A 17,499-nucleotide genomic window follows, 5' to 3' on the forward strand; every position below is an offset into this window, starting at 1 on the left:
GTGGTAATGTGGAAAATATTTACTAAAGGTCAAGCATGTGAAGGCCACCTGACAGCCCTCCCCTCCACAAACACATTGTGTGTGTGTGTGTGTGTGTGCGCAAGAGAGAGAAAGAGAAAGCGTGCACAATTATAGTCAAGGAAAAGACATCCAACACAAGACTACTGAACAGACAATGTATGATTCCCAAATATATTTCCAATAATTTTTAAGGGAAATATTCTTAAATTACACAGGAAAAATTGACTGGGGAAAAAACCCCACCTGCTACAGCTTTTCATGTTCACTAGCTATGTGTTACAAAGGCACATCACAACTGTTTTGTCATTGTCAAATGTGTCATGAACAAAATCATCAGCCTGAGCAACTGGGCCAAGGATAGACAGACACACACACACTATAATGGGTTGAGCAGCACCTTTTATTCTGATTTCCCTACAATGACATGGAATGTTCTGTCTTTGGGTATTTTAGGGTTCTTTCACCTTTTATTCTGATTTCCCTACAATGACATGGAATGTTCTGTCTTTGGGTATTTTAGGGTTCTTTCACATAGTATGAACATGTGCAAAATATACTGTTTTTTATAGACCAAAGTCCAAAGGAGTGAGATGTTTGAGAATACATGGCTAATTCCTGGTGAAGTTACAGAAGACAGTGGGGAGCTGATCTGGACTTTATCACAAAAGGGCTATTTTACACTCCCACCACTTGACTCACTTCAGGCAACACTACCTCTTGGGGATGGGCAAAACATAATCTGTGAACTGCATGCAGCCCGCCAGGATGGCTTTTGTGGTCTGCCGTTCCTCCCAGGTTTTAAATAAAATTGTTCCCAAATGCTCTGGCCCATATCAACCCTAAAACTGTCCCAATTTAACAGGGACAGTCCCCATGAATCCTTTGTCCCCACACTTTTTCAACTGTTTTTGTTGCTCTCGCTTTCCTTCATGTCCTCAGTGCTGCAAGCTAGGTTTAAAGTGCAAAAGTAGTTTGCACTCATTTAACTCAGGAGTGGGGAGAAGAGACAAGGGTGCAGAATCTTGTCCTTATAGGCTCTGAGAAAAATGAACCGCTCCAGTCCCCCACTAGCTTGTCTAATCTTTCATACTAATAACTTTTGCCATCTTCACCATAGTCTGATGTTGTTTGGCCACATTTGCCCTCATTTTTATCTGTAAAATGTTGGAGGGTACTTTAAAAAATAGACAAACCTGCCTTGCATATTGAATGAACTGTGTCTTATTTTTGCAGTGAGAATGAATTTAATGAATTAAAATAAAGAAAACCGGACAATGCACAGCTCTTGAGCATAGCAGCACTAGCACAGGAGGTAACAGTATAAGCGAGCAAGCTTTCTAGTTATGTATAAGGCAATATGATATTTCTTTGGTGGGGGGCAGGATGGAGCCACTGATCAATTTGGAATCAAGCTGACTTTTGCCCATTGATGAAAAAGATCCCTTGTACATCATCCACACCAATCTTCAGGCTTGGTGGCATAGAGTAGGAGTGGAAGTCGTGGATGCGATAGCCAGCCTTGATAAAGGATTCTTTGACGTCTTCTTCCTTCATGGGTACAACTGACAGTTTGGCTTCTCCAGCCAAGTAGAAGGACTCTTCCAAACCCCCGATCATAAGGAAATGGCCACCAGGCTTGAGGAGGGTGGTGACGTTCTGAAGAGCTCGATCGAAGCTTGGTCGATCTGGGCTCACAGCCTCGATGCAGAAAGTAGAGACCAAGGCATCAGCTGGTTGGCTGAGTACAAAACCTAATGGATTGGGTTGGTGGACATCAATGGGAAGGATCTTCTTGAGCTTCTTCTTGAGCTTCTGCTCTTTCTCTTTCCAGGGTTCCCTACAGGAGCCAGGAGCAAAATAGACAAAGTCAGGCTGCTGAGAATTCTTGGAGCTGTGTAAAAAAAGTAACTTTTAATCTCTGCTTAGGACTACACTACCATTTCTCCAGTCAATATTTCCTCTGGTTTCTCTATGCACGATCAAAGCACCAGGACTTGTTGAACAGTATGGGCTCGTGACTAGTCTGTTGCTCATCTGTTGCTGCTACCACTACCCAGGTTTCCCTGTTCTCTGTGATCCTATTTCCAATCATCACAGTAACTGGGAAAATGTGAATGGCTCTTCCAAAAAACAATATATCGTTGTGATCTAGTCCTGCTTTAATGCAGAGAATTCTGAGTTGACTTGGTCTTGCAAGGGTAGTTAAATAGCCACCAGGTTTACAAAATACCTGCTCCTGGTGGTGGTTAAAACTGTTAGGAGTGGTTTGTGAATGTGAAACAAAACAGCTGCCTGAACTGTTGGACTCTCCTTGGGGTATGGCTATGGGTACTGCCTTGAGCAGTCCCCGCATGCTCTTCAACTGTCCCAGTTTTGATAGTCCATGTTACCCCTCTGTTATCCCACTTTTACAGCTGTTTTTAAAATGTTGCAGTTTCCCTCTCCTCCCATTTGCCCTCTTTGTCCTCATTTCTTCAAAGTGACTTCAAAGCACAAAAGTAATTTGCACTCACTTAACTCATCACAGGGGAGAGGAAAGGAAGAAAGAGTGGAATCTTGCCCTTCCCAGTAGATTTAAGCAAAAGCAAATTGCTGCACCCACTCCTAACATGTGTGCTCTTCATTAATAACTTTTGCCTCCTTGATCACACACTGCTGTTGCTTTGTGATGTGTGTCCTGATTTTTATCTGTGAAATATTGGAATGTCTACCCTTGCAATTCATGATTTACTAATATATGACTGAGTTGATGGCAGATTAGTTGGGTAGCAAGCTCCTGGATGATCACCGTAAGATGAAGTGTTTGGAACACTGTGGCAGAACAAGGAGGCAACATAAAGTTCTACTCTTGGACTAATGAGGAGATATCAGTACTGCTGACCTAATTATGGGCACTGCAACTCCCACAATCCCTTTACCAATTGGCCATCATGACAAGGCTGTTGGAAGTTTTAGACCAAAACATCCAGTGATGAAAATTTCTCAAGGCCAATGCTAAATTATGATATGGTATGGTTGGGGATTATGTAGGGGATGTTCAGCTCCATGAATATGGTGGCCTGGAAGGTGTGGGTAGAGTCAAGTGGCCCAAAAGCAGAGCTTCAAAAGGTTAATTTGTGAATTGAAACTCTTGGAATGCCCAGAGTCCTCCTCTGCCCAAAAGTAAATAAGAAAACAAATTAACTTGCTTATCATGCTGGCTTTGGAAAGCATATTCCTAATGCAGATCTAAAAATTACCATACATACTCAACAACAAGTTGACTCACATATAAGTCGAGCCAGAGGTATGGATGAAAAGTATGAACCATGGATATGTTGAGTGTAAAACCTAGGGACATGTAACAAAGGATTTAAAAGAGGAAGCAAAGGAAAACAGTCACCAGGGGATGGTTCCTTTTAAAATAAGAGTTAAAGTACAGTACTTATAATTACTTGTGGAGACGTTGACTCAGATTTTTGGGGTCAATTTTTTTAACTAAAATGTCTAGACTTACACATGTGTATATACAGTAGACTCTTTGGTCATGTATTCCAAGACACAGTCCTTCTGCTGACTACTGGGCCAGATAGAACAATGTTAGGAAACCCTCCTCCCCGTGTCACATAGCCTTTTGAAACCTGGTATCACCCTCCTTCATTTCTTACCCTTTCCCCTCAATCTTACAGACATGCTGGATATATGGGGACCAGTCAAATGCCCCTGGATTGTCACCATGCACCCAACTGTGGATCTCAGACCGGTTCACTTCCAAGTAGTCAGTAGCCACAATCTCATCAAAAAAGTCGCAGGCACTGAGAAGCTGGTAGATGGTGGGGCCTGAGCCAATATCGATAAGAGTCTTGCCATTGATTTTCCCTGCAGAGGGTGCACAGAGGGGAACAAAGTAAAATGTGCTTGTGTCATGACAGACCATTTCATGAGAAGCAGAAACTTACATTTCAAAATACAGGCCGGAAACAGCAAGACTTCACAGGGTGGGGGTGGGTGGGGTGGGGGGGGAACAGTCCCAAATATATCTCCCAGCTGTATAACCTCAATCAACCACACAAGACAATCCAATAGCTTAAATCCTAGTTTTCTTCCAAGAGGTGATTTACCATCAAATGAACAGAGAAAGGCTTTTCCACTGGGAGCCATTAGAGGTGGGTGGGTGGTTGACAGGCAGGGAGACTGCATGCCTTGAAACACAGCAGTTCAGTTTACAGAATAAATTTGCACCAAAATGAAAGGAAGACGAATGGAGGAAAACTGTAGCAACTATGTGTTCTTTTTCCTGTAGCAATAATATGAGATTTTATTTCCCCCTTTTCTATTTTATAAACTCACAGCAGTAACCCACTCAGCTTTCTTAGCATAGATATCAATTACCCCATTTGAAAATCTTAATTTGTTTGCATCTTCTTTACCTTGTTTCTGCCAGTCAAATAAGCTAAAGAGGTGGAAAGAAATTTGGCTTAACCTGAATGACTAGAGCATGGGTGAGCAACTGTGATGGGGCTTTCATCCCTGCAGAGGGCCACAGTATCAGAGACTTTAAGCCAAAAAGTGCATGAAAATCAGCTCCTAAAGTGATGTCAATCTGGATTATTTCTACAGTGTGGATGCAGCCTAGATGTACCTTCCTGTTTCCTTTTGGCCATTGTTCAGGGTTTTGTGGGGTTTCAGAGCATGGTGTGGCACTGGTGAAGGACCAAAAACATTAAAAGCGGGTGTGTGTGTAGGCTTTGGGAGCTTCAGGGGGAGTTAAGGCCACAAAAATGTGGGGTCAGAATTTCCACATTCTTGTATTGGAAAGATGGGGCGTGTTTGCTTGTTAAGACTGTTAGTGTGGCATTCTCACAGCATCCACTTGAGCATCAGCACAAAAAAGACGACATACATTGTCAAAATAAAGAACATAAGAAGGTGAAGGTGCGCATTAAAAAAAATTGCACATGCTAATCTATATGCATCTAGGCAAATTTAGAATTTGTATATCTCACCAGAAGATATTTGGTATTTGCTCAATCAGCTGGCCAGTTCCTAAATGCTGATGGTTAAATTCAAGCTTCTTCTCTCTTTATGGTTCTTTAATTTTAAACCAGGCTTCTGTTTGAGAGTTTTGCAGTTAAGAAATCTGATTAAATAGAGGACTGTCACATCCCTGACAGCCTTTCAAATGGAAGAGTCCTATGTAACGCAGGAGATATGACCACTCTATGCACTCAAGTTTAATCAAGTGACCAACTTTCAAATGTTAAGCCGAGTTCTCTTGTGGTGTGTGCAAAATATTGGAACTCTCGCAAAACACACTGTCTTGATTTAACAATGGTCAACTACTGTCACAGGATGTGCAAAGCAAAAATCCCACACATCTAGCAAATAGCTTCAGCTGCATCAGTTCAATCAAAAAGCAGAGAATAACATATGCTGAGGTTTTGCAACCTCTGCTTTGAGGTAGCAGCTCAAGTTTTGCAAAGCTGATAAAGTAAATCTTCATGGACAATACGTCTTTCAAGAATAACTTATGTAAACTAGGCAAATGGACAAAAAAATTTCAAGGAGGCACATGACAAAGGGAAATTGCTTTTTATAAAATTCACTTGTGAAGCGGGCACAAAGTTTACCTGCAAGTAGGCCTTTAAAACAACGCAACCCAGAAAATCTCCACTTTGGAGAGAAAAAGGTTACAGGTGCATACGTACCTGTGGCAAAGGCATCTGCCAGTCGACGGAGTTTCCAGGGCACAGCAAACTCTTCACTTGTGAAGTTAGCACGAGGTGGCATATAGTTGTTCTGCAAGTAGGCCCTGGGGTTGAATGTCTGGTAGCTTTCAGCCACCGCTGCCACTCCAATGGCATTCATGGCTCGAGATGTGAAGAAGAAGCTTGGCTGTGCTTTCAGCTCATTCACCAGGCTGACATTGGGCAAGTGGTTTTATAGTCCTTCTTGCCCAAGGCATCAAAACAGGTAAATGGACCCAATCTGATTAGCGCCAAGTACTTTGGGCTGATACCATCAGACTATCCCTGCAGGGGATCTATAAATTGGGCCCATTTCTCTAACACACATCCACGCCCTTCCGCTTGTGGAGTAATTGAGAAGACCTTTTCCCAAGAGCTTGATGGAGGCCCAGGCAGTGCTGTGGGGGCAGGAGTGGGGCTGGGAACGGATTGCCTTATCTCTCACCGGATAGTCATTTAATAACTGTATTGAAAGGACACTTTATTGAAGCCGTCCATCCAGTGTAACCAAATTAATGTCAGGAACTAGAGAAAGCTGGACAGCACCATCCTTCAGGATAGAAGAGACTTGATGACAAATCTTGCCAGGCACCTGGATTTAATCAAAATTTGGAAGAGTTACTTTTGGGGGTCAAATTGTCTCAGCCAGTATGGCCAGTGAGATGACGGCAATGGGAGACTGGTTGTAAATGGCCATGTGGCTGAAGGATTCTGGAAGTTGTGCTTCAAACAAATGAAAGTTTCTGAGTTCTCAGAACACTCTAAGTTCCTACTCAGCTTGGAGCGACAGCTGCAAATCACCCTTCCTGCCCATCATATTAGTCTATGCACTATCTGGGCCAGAGAATGAAGATTCTACATCCCAGCTCACTCTTCTAAATATCAGATTTCAGCACCAGTCAATAAAACAGAGACAGGCAACGTGTTACACAGGAGAGATGCGTGATCAAATTTCCCAGTGTTTTAAAAAAATAATATAAAAACTGTAAACCAGACTTTCCCAAACCAAGGTACCCTCTGAGATGTTGGACTACAACTCCTAGCACTCCAGACTGCCCATTCACGAGAGAGCTTTCATCTACATCACTCCCAACCAGGGCAGAAAAGCTAGCAGGGTGATGGGAGTTGTAGTCCAGCATGGCATAGTGGTTTGAGAGTTAGACTATATGACTCTGGAGACCAAGGTTCGAATCTCTGCTCAGCCATGAAACCCACTGGGTGACCTTGGGCAAGTCACACTCTGTCAGCCTCAGAGAACAGCAATGACAAACCTCCTCTGAAGAAACTTGCCAAGAAAACCACATGATAGGTTTGCCTGAATCATAGAATCATAGAACTGGAAGAGACCTCATGCCATGCAGGAACACAGAATCAGAGCACCTCCAACAGATGGCCATCCAGCCTCTGTTTAAAAATCTCCAAAGAATGAAACTCCACTATTCTTTGAGGGAGTGTGTTCCACTGTCAAACAGCTCTTACTGTCAGGAAGTTCTTCTTAACACTGAGGTGTCTGAATCCATTGATCCAGGTCCTATTCTCTGCAGCAGCAGAAAACAAGCTTGCTCCATCTTCAATATGAGGATCACCAGAAATCAGAGAAATGGCTTTACAGCACACAACAACAACAACAACAACAACAACAACAACAAACCTGGAGGGTTCCAGGTTTGGGAGGTCTGCTTGAGGAACCACAGGCAACCTTCTTAACTATCTCATTCTTAAAGTGGGTGGAAGATGTAAGACATGGCTGAAACCCCACCACCATCTTGTGTCCATGCTCCATTGCCTTTTAAAAGACATTTCTTGTACAGACAGTGGTTTATGTTAGGAGTAGGGATGATCAAACCTTTCCAGTGTTGTTGGACTGCAACCCCTAGCATGCCTCATCTCCGAGGATGCTGGCTAGGGCTCCTTGGAGTTGCCATATACAAACATTTGAAGAGCCACACTGTAACAGAAATTTCAGGAAACTTAAATTTCTAGGATTTGCAGAGCAATAGGATTGGCAAGAGGACCTAGTAATTGAAAATCCATAAGTTTATTTCCAATTGTCGACAAAGGAAAACAATGAACTCAGTGGAATTCAAGTTCCAAAAGCTGAGACCCCGAACAAGACAAAATGGCTCTTTTTATATTATTCAAGACAAAGAAGCTTCTTCAATACACCTGATTGGCTAATTACAATTTAAACATACAGAATTCTTACAATCAGAACAGAAATACATGCATACATTAAAACTGCATCATCACTCCTTACCCCCTCCTGTAGCCTTCCTCCTAACCTTGCTTCTGAATGTCAACTATGTGTCCTTATCTCTGTAGTTTATGTTATGTCTTTTTATTGGTGCCAGCTTCCATCCAGGTCAAGATGCACTCCTTATTCCTTTGCTCTAGTTTCTCTAAACTCCAAGCCTTTATTTCAAAAACCATCTCTCTGACTGACAAAGGTGACTCCATCTTTCTATAGTTTTTTATTTCAACAAGGAATATTTCCACCACAACACCATTCTTACCCCTTGCCTAAACCCTATTGTTAGTCCCAACTAGTGCAGGACTCATTGAATCAATTGAAAATATTGAAGTAATGACTGAGCTGGTGTGGTGTAGTGGTTTGAGTGTTGAGCTATAATTCTGGGTCATCACAGTGTCAAAATAAGGCAGCTTGACTGCCATGGCTCCACCCTATGGAATCCTGGGATTTGTAGTTTTATGAAGCACCAGCACTCTTTGGCAGAGAAAGCTAAAGACCTTGTAATACTACAGATCTCAGGATTACATAGGATGGAGCTACAGAACTTAAAGTGGTGTCAAACTGCATTGTTTTTACAGTTTAGATGCACCCTCTGGGAGACCAGGGTTCAAATCCCTACTTTCAATGGGAACCTACTGGGTGACCCTCAGCCAAATTACACTCTCTCAGTCTTAGGAGTAGAGCAATGGCAACTCACCTTGGAACAAATCTTAGCAAGAAAACCATTTAGGATTACAATAAAGCAGAAACAACTTGAAGTCACGCAACAGCTAGTGACTTCCAATTTCCCTTTGATTCCATAGGCCATCTATATGAGACTAGCAACTAGGCTATTAATACTGACATTCATCCGGGCTATTGGCTTGTGTATAAGATAATAAAAGGGGAAAGCTACTCTCCTGTCTCTGTGGAGGTCTATGTTTAAAATAAATGGTAGAATAATTATTTCTGCAAGTATTTGTGTTTGCTTGAACAAGATTTGCACTTCCTGGCCACACTGACCAGAGACACCCTTCTTCCTTTACTCCAGGGATGGGAATTGTTCAACTCTCCAGATATTGTTGGATAGAAATTCCCGTCATCCCTCACAATTGGCTGTGATGGCTAAGACTTCTAGGAGTTGCAATTCAACAGCATCTGGTGGATACACCATTCCCATCCACACTGCACACACATATGTGTATGCATGCATGTGTGATGGATATTAGTTTGCTGCCTAGACTCAACACGAACTGGATCTGCTGGTTGGCCATCCTTCTGAAAAAGCATTTACACCTGATAAAGCAGAGCCAGGGGCTGTTACATCCTCACTTCCCCAGCAACTGCTACCAATGGATGTGTCAGTGTGCACAGAGATGCCCTTTGTTAACATTAGATCTCTTTGATGCAAGATGGGAGGCCCACTTGGAGAAGCTGAGTGTAAAAACAGGCTCTTCCAAAGCAATCACCCACATGTCAACACTGGTGCCTGGGATATCTCTCCCACCTTCCCAAGATAAGGGAAGGCCTGGGGGTTATTTAGGAAAGGTGCTGCTACTGTTATCAGGCAACAATAGATCAGAAGTTGGAGGGAGGACTGATGGACAGATCCAGGAGGACTCCCCAAGCTGCAAACACAGTCTTTTCAGGGGAGTGTAACTCCATCCAGAACAGGTTGACACACTTCTAAATCCAGATTAGGACTCTTAATAGTAAGCACTTCTGTCTTTATCTGTATTTAGTTTCAATTTGTTTTCCTTCATTCAGCCTATTACCTCCTCCAGGCATTCACTCAAAAGAGACACACTGTCATAGAATCATAGAATCATAGAATAATAGAGTTGGAAGAGACCACAAGGGCCATCCAGTCCAACCTCATTCTGCCATGCAGGAAATCTCAATCAAAGCATCCCCAATAGATGGCCATCCAGCCTCTGTTTAAAGACCGCTAAGGAAGAAGACTACACAACACTCTGAGGGAATGTGTTCCACTGTCAAACAGCCCTTACTGTCAGGAAGTTCCTCCTAATGTTGAGGTGGAATCTCTTTTCCTGGAGCTTGTATCCATTGTTCTGGGTCCTAGTCTCCAGAGCAGCAGAAAACAAGCTTGCTCTCTCATCAATATCACATCCCTTCAAATATTTAAACAGGGCTATCAGATCACCTTTTAACCTTCTCTTTTCCAGGCTAAACATCCCCAGCTCCAAGTCGTTCCCTCATAGGGCATGGTTTCCAGACCCTTCACTATTTTAGTTGCCCTCCTTTGATCCTGGAGGATTTGGCTCTCAGCAGCCAACTTTACAGTACATTTTTAAAGTAAGCTGTAGTGGCTACAATGATTACTACTTTTGCTAGCATTATTGACCACACTAGCTGTGTGGAACATAATAAATTCTGAAACAGAAGAAACTCCTCTTCTGCATTGTTCACACTCATCTGGGCTTAAGTTTGAATTGTTCCAGCAATTGTCCTTTGGGAAATGCTTGGCTATTAATGCTTTTATACCACGAGCTTTCTATTAACATGATCTGGGTCAACTCCCTTCATCTCTGGACAGAGAGAGGCTCCTAGCTAAAAACCTAGGAGGTTGCTATCAGTCAGTGTAGATGAAAGTCTCTTTCACCTTATACAGTTATAGCACTTTGTTTCCGTTTAACTGCTATGGATGCATCCTATGGGATCCTGAGATTTGTAGTTTAGAGAGAAGCATTTAGAATTCTCTTCAAGAGACATCCACAAGCTGCAGGAGCCCACAGCAGTTAAAGTGAAACCACAATGTCATAATGGTGCAGTATAAAAGAGGTTGGAGAGGGAACTGCCCCTTCAGGTGCTTAGGACTTCAGCTCCCAGAATCCACAACACATTCTACCAGATGTTTCTCATGGTAAGGGATTATGAGGGTTGTATTCCAGAATGCCTGGTGAGCTGAACTCCTGGGCTACAGAAATCAATCTTCAAGCAGCATCCTATATATCTTGAATACTAACATCTGTTTCTTAAATCATATAAACAAAGCTTTCTTTCTTTATCACATTTCATCTGCACTTCAAGGAGCTTGGGGAGGCATACAAGGTGGACACATATCTGACATTGTATCAATACAACAACCCTGTATGGTTAGGCTAAGTGAGGACAACTAAGTCTAAGGTCATCCAGGGAGTTCTAGGATGGGATTTGAGCCAAGGCTGGCTCAGAGTCTCCACCTCACAGGCTGCCCTTCTTACCCTCTCTTTCTTCACTGCTCCCTCCTTCTAGCATCATGTGGGGCTGCAAGAATCTTCCCTATTCTGCCCACAGATCCTTGACTCCCCTTTCTCCCTAGTGGCCTTTTGCCTAGTCAACATCTCATGTTGTTTTGGCTTGTCCCTAGTTCCCCTCCTTGTAGGACATTCCCTCCTAGTAAGGCCAGAGCTTTGACATTGTAGTCTCCCTAGGGCTGAGGGAAGCATGTATAAGGTTGGTTTTGTGTATGTGTGTGTGTAAGTGATCATGCAGAGGGGCTGAGATGATGGTCCTGTAACCTGAGGAGGTAGGTGGGTGGGTGGGTTGAGTGACTGGATGGAAAGATCTTCTTTCCAATGACTTCATGTCACAGACACGTCACACAGCTGTGCCGGCTCAGCACAGACTGCTCCCATCAAGAAATCGCTCAACCCTTCCATCCATCACCAAATGCCTTTCTGAATTACATACTCACTAGCTCATAAGTTCCCCTCAGTCTCAGCAGGAACCTGACTTAATTTCTTCATTCACTGCTGGGAAGGATGAATAATCTAAACTGAAATTGCTCTATAAATCTGGATGCAAAATAATTTCTGATTAGTTGACATCTTAACTGAATTCTTATCACATGTTAAAACCATGGTGATATTGAACATACAAGGGGCCGTACGTATTTAATAAATAACAATGTTTGGTATTTGAGAGTGATCCGAAACAATTAAAGAGATCCCAAAGTGTAAAGCAGTTGAAATTGTGGGTGAGATTTCATTATCCTTTAGTGGAAAGGAAATGTATGCAATCTGCATGCAATCAGAGGTACATCTTTTAATCTTTCATATGTGGCTGAGCTATTCTCATGGATAAGAGGAAACACTAGATGAAAATGTGACATTCCTGTTAAGCGAGCCAAAGGACATCTTACCATCATGACTTCAGTGGAGCCAAACTTGTAGTACTAAAGTAAATGTATTTAATGTGACATCTTTCCAACTGCATGGCTATTGCAGATTAGTCTATATTTTAAAGTTAAACGTTAGATCCTTTTGACAATCAATGAATTAAATAGCATGTTTACAGCTGCTAGTTCTCTCCAGCAAGAGAAGGGTTAAGTGAATGTAAAAATATTGTAGCATCACAAATATGGTTTCCAGTAACACTTACAACCCAAGGAGGCAAAGGGAGGGAGGGGAAGAGAAGTGTCCAGTATCAGAATGCTCCACCAGTGACTCAGCATGCCTAGTATAGCTCCAGACGCCAACCCTTTGGGAATGGGCACTTGGAAAACTATATAAGTCATCCGTGGCCGCGACAATAGACCAGACAGAACAGAGGCTTTAAGAACGCATCCTAGCTGAAGCAGAGACCCAGGTGCAACAATGCACGGCAAGAGTGTGGTCCTCCGGAGCTCTGGAACACTGTCAGCGGCTGAACTGGCCTGCCAGGTGGCTGAGAGGAATACGGCACGGAAGGAGTCCTTCACTGCTGAATGGAAAGACCTGTCTCTCACTACAAGGCCTGAAGAAGGGTGAGTGTTTTGATGGGCTTTGGGTTAGGTAGGGTCTGAGTTAGGCTTCGTCAAAGGGGACATAAACCAAAGGATCACAAAATTACTACTTGGATTGGGATCCCCAGGTCTAGACATGCTGGGTTCAAGCAACAGAATCACAGAGTTGGAAAAGACCACAAGGACCACCCAGTCCAACCTCCCTGCCATGCAGAAATACAAAATCAAAACATTCTCAAAAGATGGCCATCCAGCCTCTGTTTAAAAAACCCCAAAGGAGGAGACTCCACCACACTCAGAGGCAGTGTATTCCACTGTAAAACAGCTCTTACTGTCAGGAAATTCTCCTAATGTTTAGATAGAATCTCTTTTTCCTGTATACTGTGAAAAGATGAGCCATCAAGGACGTAAGATCTCCAGCAATATTTATTCTTTGCCATGGCTCAGATAAGGCTTTTCCAACCTGTTTCCCTTTTCCAACCTGTTCCCACTATCCCCAGTCAGCAGAGCCACAAAACATCTGGAGGGCACTGGGATGGGGAGGCTGCTCCAAACAAATTGATGTTTATCACACTATACTCTTAAAGTGCTATTATTCCACTTTGACTGCTCTAGCTGCCTCCTGTTGCATTCTGGTATTGGCAGTTTTAAGGAGGGGTATTTAGAATTCTCAGGCAGAGAACTTCTCTGCCTGAGAATTCTAAATACCCCTCCTTAAAACTGCAAATCCCAGAATGCAACAGGAGGCAGCTAGAGGAGTCAAAGTGGAATAGTAGCACTTTAAGAGTATAGTGTGATAAACATCAAAGTGATATAGGTTTGGTTGCAGTGCTATAAATGGTCTACATCGGTAATTATTATGTATATAACCATTCCTCCATCCATGATGCCGTACAAAGCAGTAATAACAGGTACCTCCCCTGAGATATTACAACCTAAATTTTGACAAAAGGGGAAACAAAGGAAGCGATAAAGCAAAAGGAGTGAAAATTAGCAAGGATAGTCATACACATACGCAGGTCAGCTTTTGTTTCAGTCACATGGACTCAAGTTAAGAGACAGTGACTGTTTAAATGGATGGAGTGAGTTGAGGGTGAAAATGGTGTGAGGTACATGTTTATGATGACCTAATGTGGATTAATAACTAAACTTGTTACCCCTTTAATGAAAGCAGTTTTCAAAGGGCGTTTTTCACCTTATAGTCTCAGTGCATATACATGGTAAACAACATTATGAATTTACTTTGATGGTTCAGAGTAGGGTTTGGGGAAGTTACTTTTTTTGTACTGTAACTTCCAGAATGTCCCAGCCTGCCTGGCCACTAGTTGAGACCCAGTTGCATGTAGTACAGTTTTCTGTCCCAAGAATGGGCCAAGCACCTGATTCTGGGGAGCTCACAAAACACATTGAGGATGGCTGTCTCCCTTCCTGTACTTTGTCTGTAATGTCTGGTTTCTGCCTCTTAACCTAACAGAAGCCTTGACCCAAAGTCTCTCTAGTCTAGCATCCTCTTTTCCACAGCGTCCCAGCCAGATGCCTCAGGGAAATCCACACAAGAGAGGCAAAGAGGGATATACCACCCTCCCATTCATGTCCCCCAACATTCAGAGGCATGCTGCCTCTGTTCTAGAGGTGGCACGTAGCCCCATTGACTAGTAGTAATTGATAGCCTTATTCCCCATTAATCTAATTTAAATTGAAACCCATCTAAGGGCTGAGGAACCAATGGCATTTTAGATCTTGCTGAACACTCAACATTAGCCAGTCAGGACAACAATGATGGGACTAAGAGTTCACCAGTACCTGAAGGGCCACAGGTTTCCAAACCCTGATAATATATTGTTGGCCATCACCACATTTTGTGGTAGCAAACTGTACCACCAGACAATGGAAGTACATCCTTTAGTCTTCCCCAGTCCACTTTGCAGATATCCTTTCAGAGTTCTTCATAACTCCCTTTTCTTCCCTCAGTAGTTTGCTGTCATCAAGAGCAAACAAAGATGAGAAGAGCTTGGAAAAGTTAATTTTAGACTAAAACTGCTAGAATCCCCCCCCCCCCCGCCAGCATGATAGTACTTGGATGGGAGACCGCCAAGGAATTCCAGGCACCAGGCTGTATTTCAGAGGAAGGCAATGGACTACCTCTGAGTATTCCTTGCCTAAGAAACCCCTTGGTATTCTACATACACACTGGCTAAAATAGCAACTCTTTCAAGCTGAGGGCAGCAAGTATGTGAGTATGAAAGCAGAAGGTGATAATAGTCATTGTGGCATCATTAAAGTTGCATAAGGAATTTGCTATGCTAGATATGGAATGGGACGAGATTCTGATATGTCAGGCAGGGATGAGGAACCTTTGGTCCTTCAGGCTTATCCCAGAAGCCCCTTACAGCATAACCAATGGAAAGAGACTGTGTTTTTAGTCCTAAACATCCAGAGGACCAAAGGGTTTCAGATCCTTGCCATATAGATTTCAAGGGTGGGAGGATGTACTCTGGGAGCTCTTTTGGAACAGAACCTAACACTAATTCTCTTCCCTTCCCTTCTCTGCAGCTGGTCCCGGTTTGAAGTGGACAAACGGCGCAAAGAAACCTACCGCCAACAACAGGAGGCTCGAGTCATAGTGCAGCGGTCACCTTGGGGTGTCCTCCGCCTGGGTTTGCTAGGTGAACCTCTGACCTCCTACCACTTGCCATATCAGCGGGCCTTGCCCTTGCCCATCTTCACTCCAGCCAAACTGAGTGCCAAGGCTGAGCGGGAATTCACACCCACCCCCTCAGAGTCTGTGGAGTCACTACCAGTGACAGGCGTGTGTTTTGACAAGAAACCTCTGGCTGAGATCACCAAGGAATTGCCCCTCGTCATCCAGCCCAGTTGCCCCGACTTCAAGAAAGCTGGTCTCCCACGCTCATTGTCCCGCTCCATGTCTCAAGAGGCCCAGAGAGGCTGAGGCCAATGGGACATGTTGTCCCCTACAAAAAAAAAAATCAATGGTTCCTTATCAGGAACTGGCTTGGGTGCTTCGGGCCTCTGTGTCTGTTGCTGCATGAGGACCATCTAAAGGGGCCCAGATACGTAGAAAAGATTTGGTAGGACTGAATCCATCGAGACACGCTCCCTTGGGAAGGAGCAGAGACTGTGATTGTATCCATGTTAGTTTCACAGCCCAGAAACTTTGACTTTTGGGGATTACATATCTCAGAATCCCGCAGCTAGTGTGCTGGCTGAGGACATTCTGGAAGTTGTAATCCAAAAAAGAAAAAAAGTGAATTTTCCAAGCTCTGGCTATGTTTATACAAATAGATGTACAGTGTCATGCACTTCTAGTGGTTTTCTTTACTATGTATTTTTTTAACAGTCAAGAGAGTAGGTAGAGCCCATTGGACTTCAAGTGGAAAAGGCAGGCAGTAAAACAAATCCCAACGAATAGTTTGAAAAGAACTCTCTAAAGTTACACAGTGATAATGTGAAATAATTTTTTAGGCAAAGGGGTTGAGGTATGGAATGATGGTTGGGTTTCTGGGTTTATCAGGAGAGAACAAGGATAGGATTCTTTCCAGGTTCTCTAAGGGGAAGAAGGCTGAATGGTTAGAAGCATGTGGGAAAATGTGAAGGATGCTGGTAATGTTCTTGGTTATGTTGCTGTTCTTGATTCTGTAGTGGTTTTACAGCAAGAGAATAGTAGAGGAGAGAGAGGCTAATAGGACTAGGTTTAGCAGTGACTTCCAGGACTCAATCCCCTGCTACTTGCCAGTTCTATTATTTAATACATGAGACTGTTTGTCACAGTAAGATGTCCCAGGAGATCAGCATGTGCCATTTAAAAAGAGGAGCCACTGTGACTTGGCAAGTTGAAGGCTGAAGGGTTTAGAGAAATGGCAAAACATTTTAGCCTGGATAGAACAGCATACACAGATTTGGCTTTACACACACACACACACACACACACACAACACAACACAACACAACACACACTACAACTTTAGCCAAATAGATTGGAGAATTCTGGTGTGACTGTTTCCAAACATCCTGTAGTTCTTGTCCTCTGTTCTTCTTGTAAAGAACATTAAAAGATCCATTGTAGTAAAATGCTGTATTTTTAACTATTGTATTCTTATAGAATAATAAAATGAGGGAAATGATCAAACGGGCATCTCTTTCTTTTCACGAACTTCACCAAACTTGTTAATCCGTCTTTTATATTAAGTGTGCACAGTTTAGATCAACATATAACTCTGTCAAAGACAAAGGAGAAGAAAATGATGTGAGAGTGTGTATGGTTGTGTATGAAAATGTTCTGTTTTATCAAGATGAACACTCATGTGGCAGAACTGGGACTCCCTGGACTAAAGTGTCAGGAACAAATCTACCTTACAAATGTCTCTCACCAACATCCCCACTTCTCTGTTCCTTGGAAGTAAATTTCCCCAGCAATAATATATTATTGTGAACTACCTTTGTTACAAAGCAAAGAATTTTGGGGTAGATTGGGCATGACTGTGCAAATAAGACCCATTAACTTTGCAAAAGTATTGCTTCTGGTGGAGATGAAAACTGTTGGAACTAGTTTCTTGATATGGATCATCACAGCTGACCTTTTTTCAGGATTTCATTGTAGATGTGGCTATGTGATCTGTCAGTTTGAATGCCTGCCCTTCAAAGCATACCACTGTAACAGAAATTTCAGGAAACTTAAATTTCTAGGACTGACAGAGCAAGGATTGGCAAGAGGACCTAGTAATTGAAAATCCATAAGTTTATTTCCAATTGTCGACAAAGGAAAACAATGAACTCAG

The 17,499-nt window shown here is 42.9% G+C and overlaps 2 protein-coding genes across 2 annotated transcripts; one reads left to right on the forward strand and one right to left on the reverse strand.

The window, feature by feature from the left end:
• Window positions 1-287: 287 nt before the first annotated feature.
• On the reverse strand, window positions 288-5,963 carry LOC149309186 (phenylethanolamine N-methyltransferase-like). Its single transcript, XM_089531907.1, has 3 exons — window positions 5,709-5,963; window positions 3,669-3,879; window positions 288-1,858 (listed from the first exon to the last, which is right to left on the reverse strand). The coding sequence occupies exons 1-3, from the start codon at window positions 5,866-5,868 to the stop codon at window positions 1,429-1,431; spliced, it is 801 nt and encodes a 266-aa protein (XP_089388033.1). The 5' UTR covers window positions 5,869-5,963; the 3' UTR covers window positions 288-1,428.
• Window positions 5,964-12,503: 6,540 nt separating this feature from the next.
• On the forward strand, window positions 12,504-16,850 carry LOC149309187 (telethonin-like). Its single transcript, XM_089531908.1, has 2 exons — window positions 12,504-12,724; window positions 15,257-16,850. The coding sequence occupies exons 1-2, from the start codon at window positions 12,576-12,578 to the stop codon at window positions 15,651-15,653; spliced, it is 546 nt and encodes a 181-aa protein (XP_089388034.1). The 5' UTR covers window positions 12,504-12,575; the 3' UTR covers window positions 15,654-16,850.
• The last annotated feature ends 649 nt before the right edge of the window (window positions 16,851-17,499 follow it).

Source organism: Sceloporus occidentalis, unplaced genomic scaffold, assembly GCF_023333645.1.
Source record: "Sceloporus occidentalis isolate IW3139 unplaced genomic scaffold, rSceOcc1.0.p SCAF_7, whole genome shotgun sequence".
NCBI lineage: Eukaryota > Metazoa > Chordata > Lepidosauria > Squamata > Phrynosomatidae > Sceloporus > Sceloporus occidentalis.

Coding starts and splice junctions, on each gene's coding strand:
- LOC149309186 (XM_089531907.1), bottom strand. CDS start 5,868: ATGAATGCCATTGGAGTGGCAGCGGTGGCTGAAAGCTACCAGACATTC. Junction 3,880..5,708: donor GGCAGATGCCTTTGCCACAG/GTACGTATGCAC, acceptor CACCCTCTGCAG/GGAAAATCAATGGCAAGACT. Junction 1,859..3,668: donor TGTAAGATTGAGGGGAAAGG/GTAAGAAATGAA, acceptor TGGCTCCTGTAG/GGAACCCTGGAAAGAGAAAG.
- LOC149309187 (XM_089531908.1), top strand. CDS start 12,576: ATGCACGGCAAGAGTGTGGTCCTCCGGAGCTCTGGAACACTGTCAGCG. Junction 12,725..15,256: donor ACTACAAGGCCTGAAGAAGG/GTGAGTGTTTTG, acceptor CCTTCTCTGCAG/CTGGTCCCGGTTTGAAGTGG.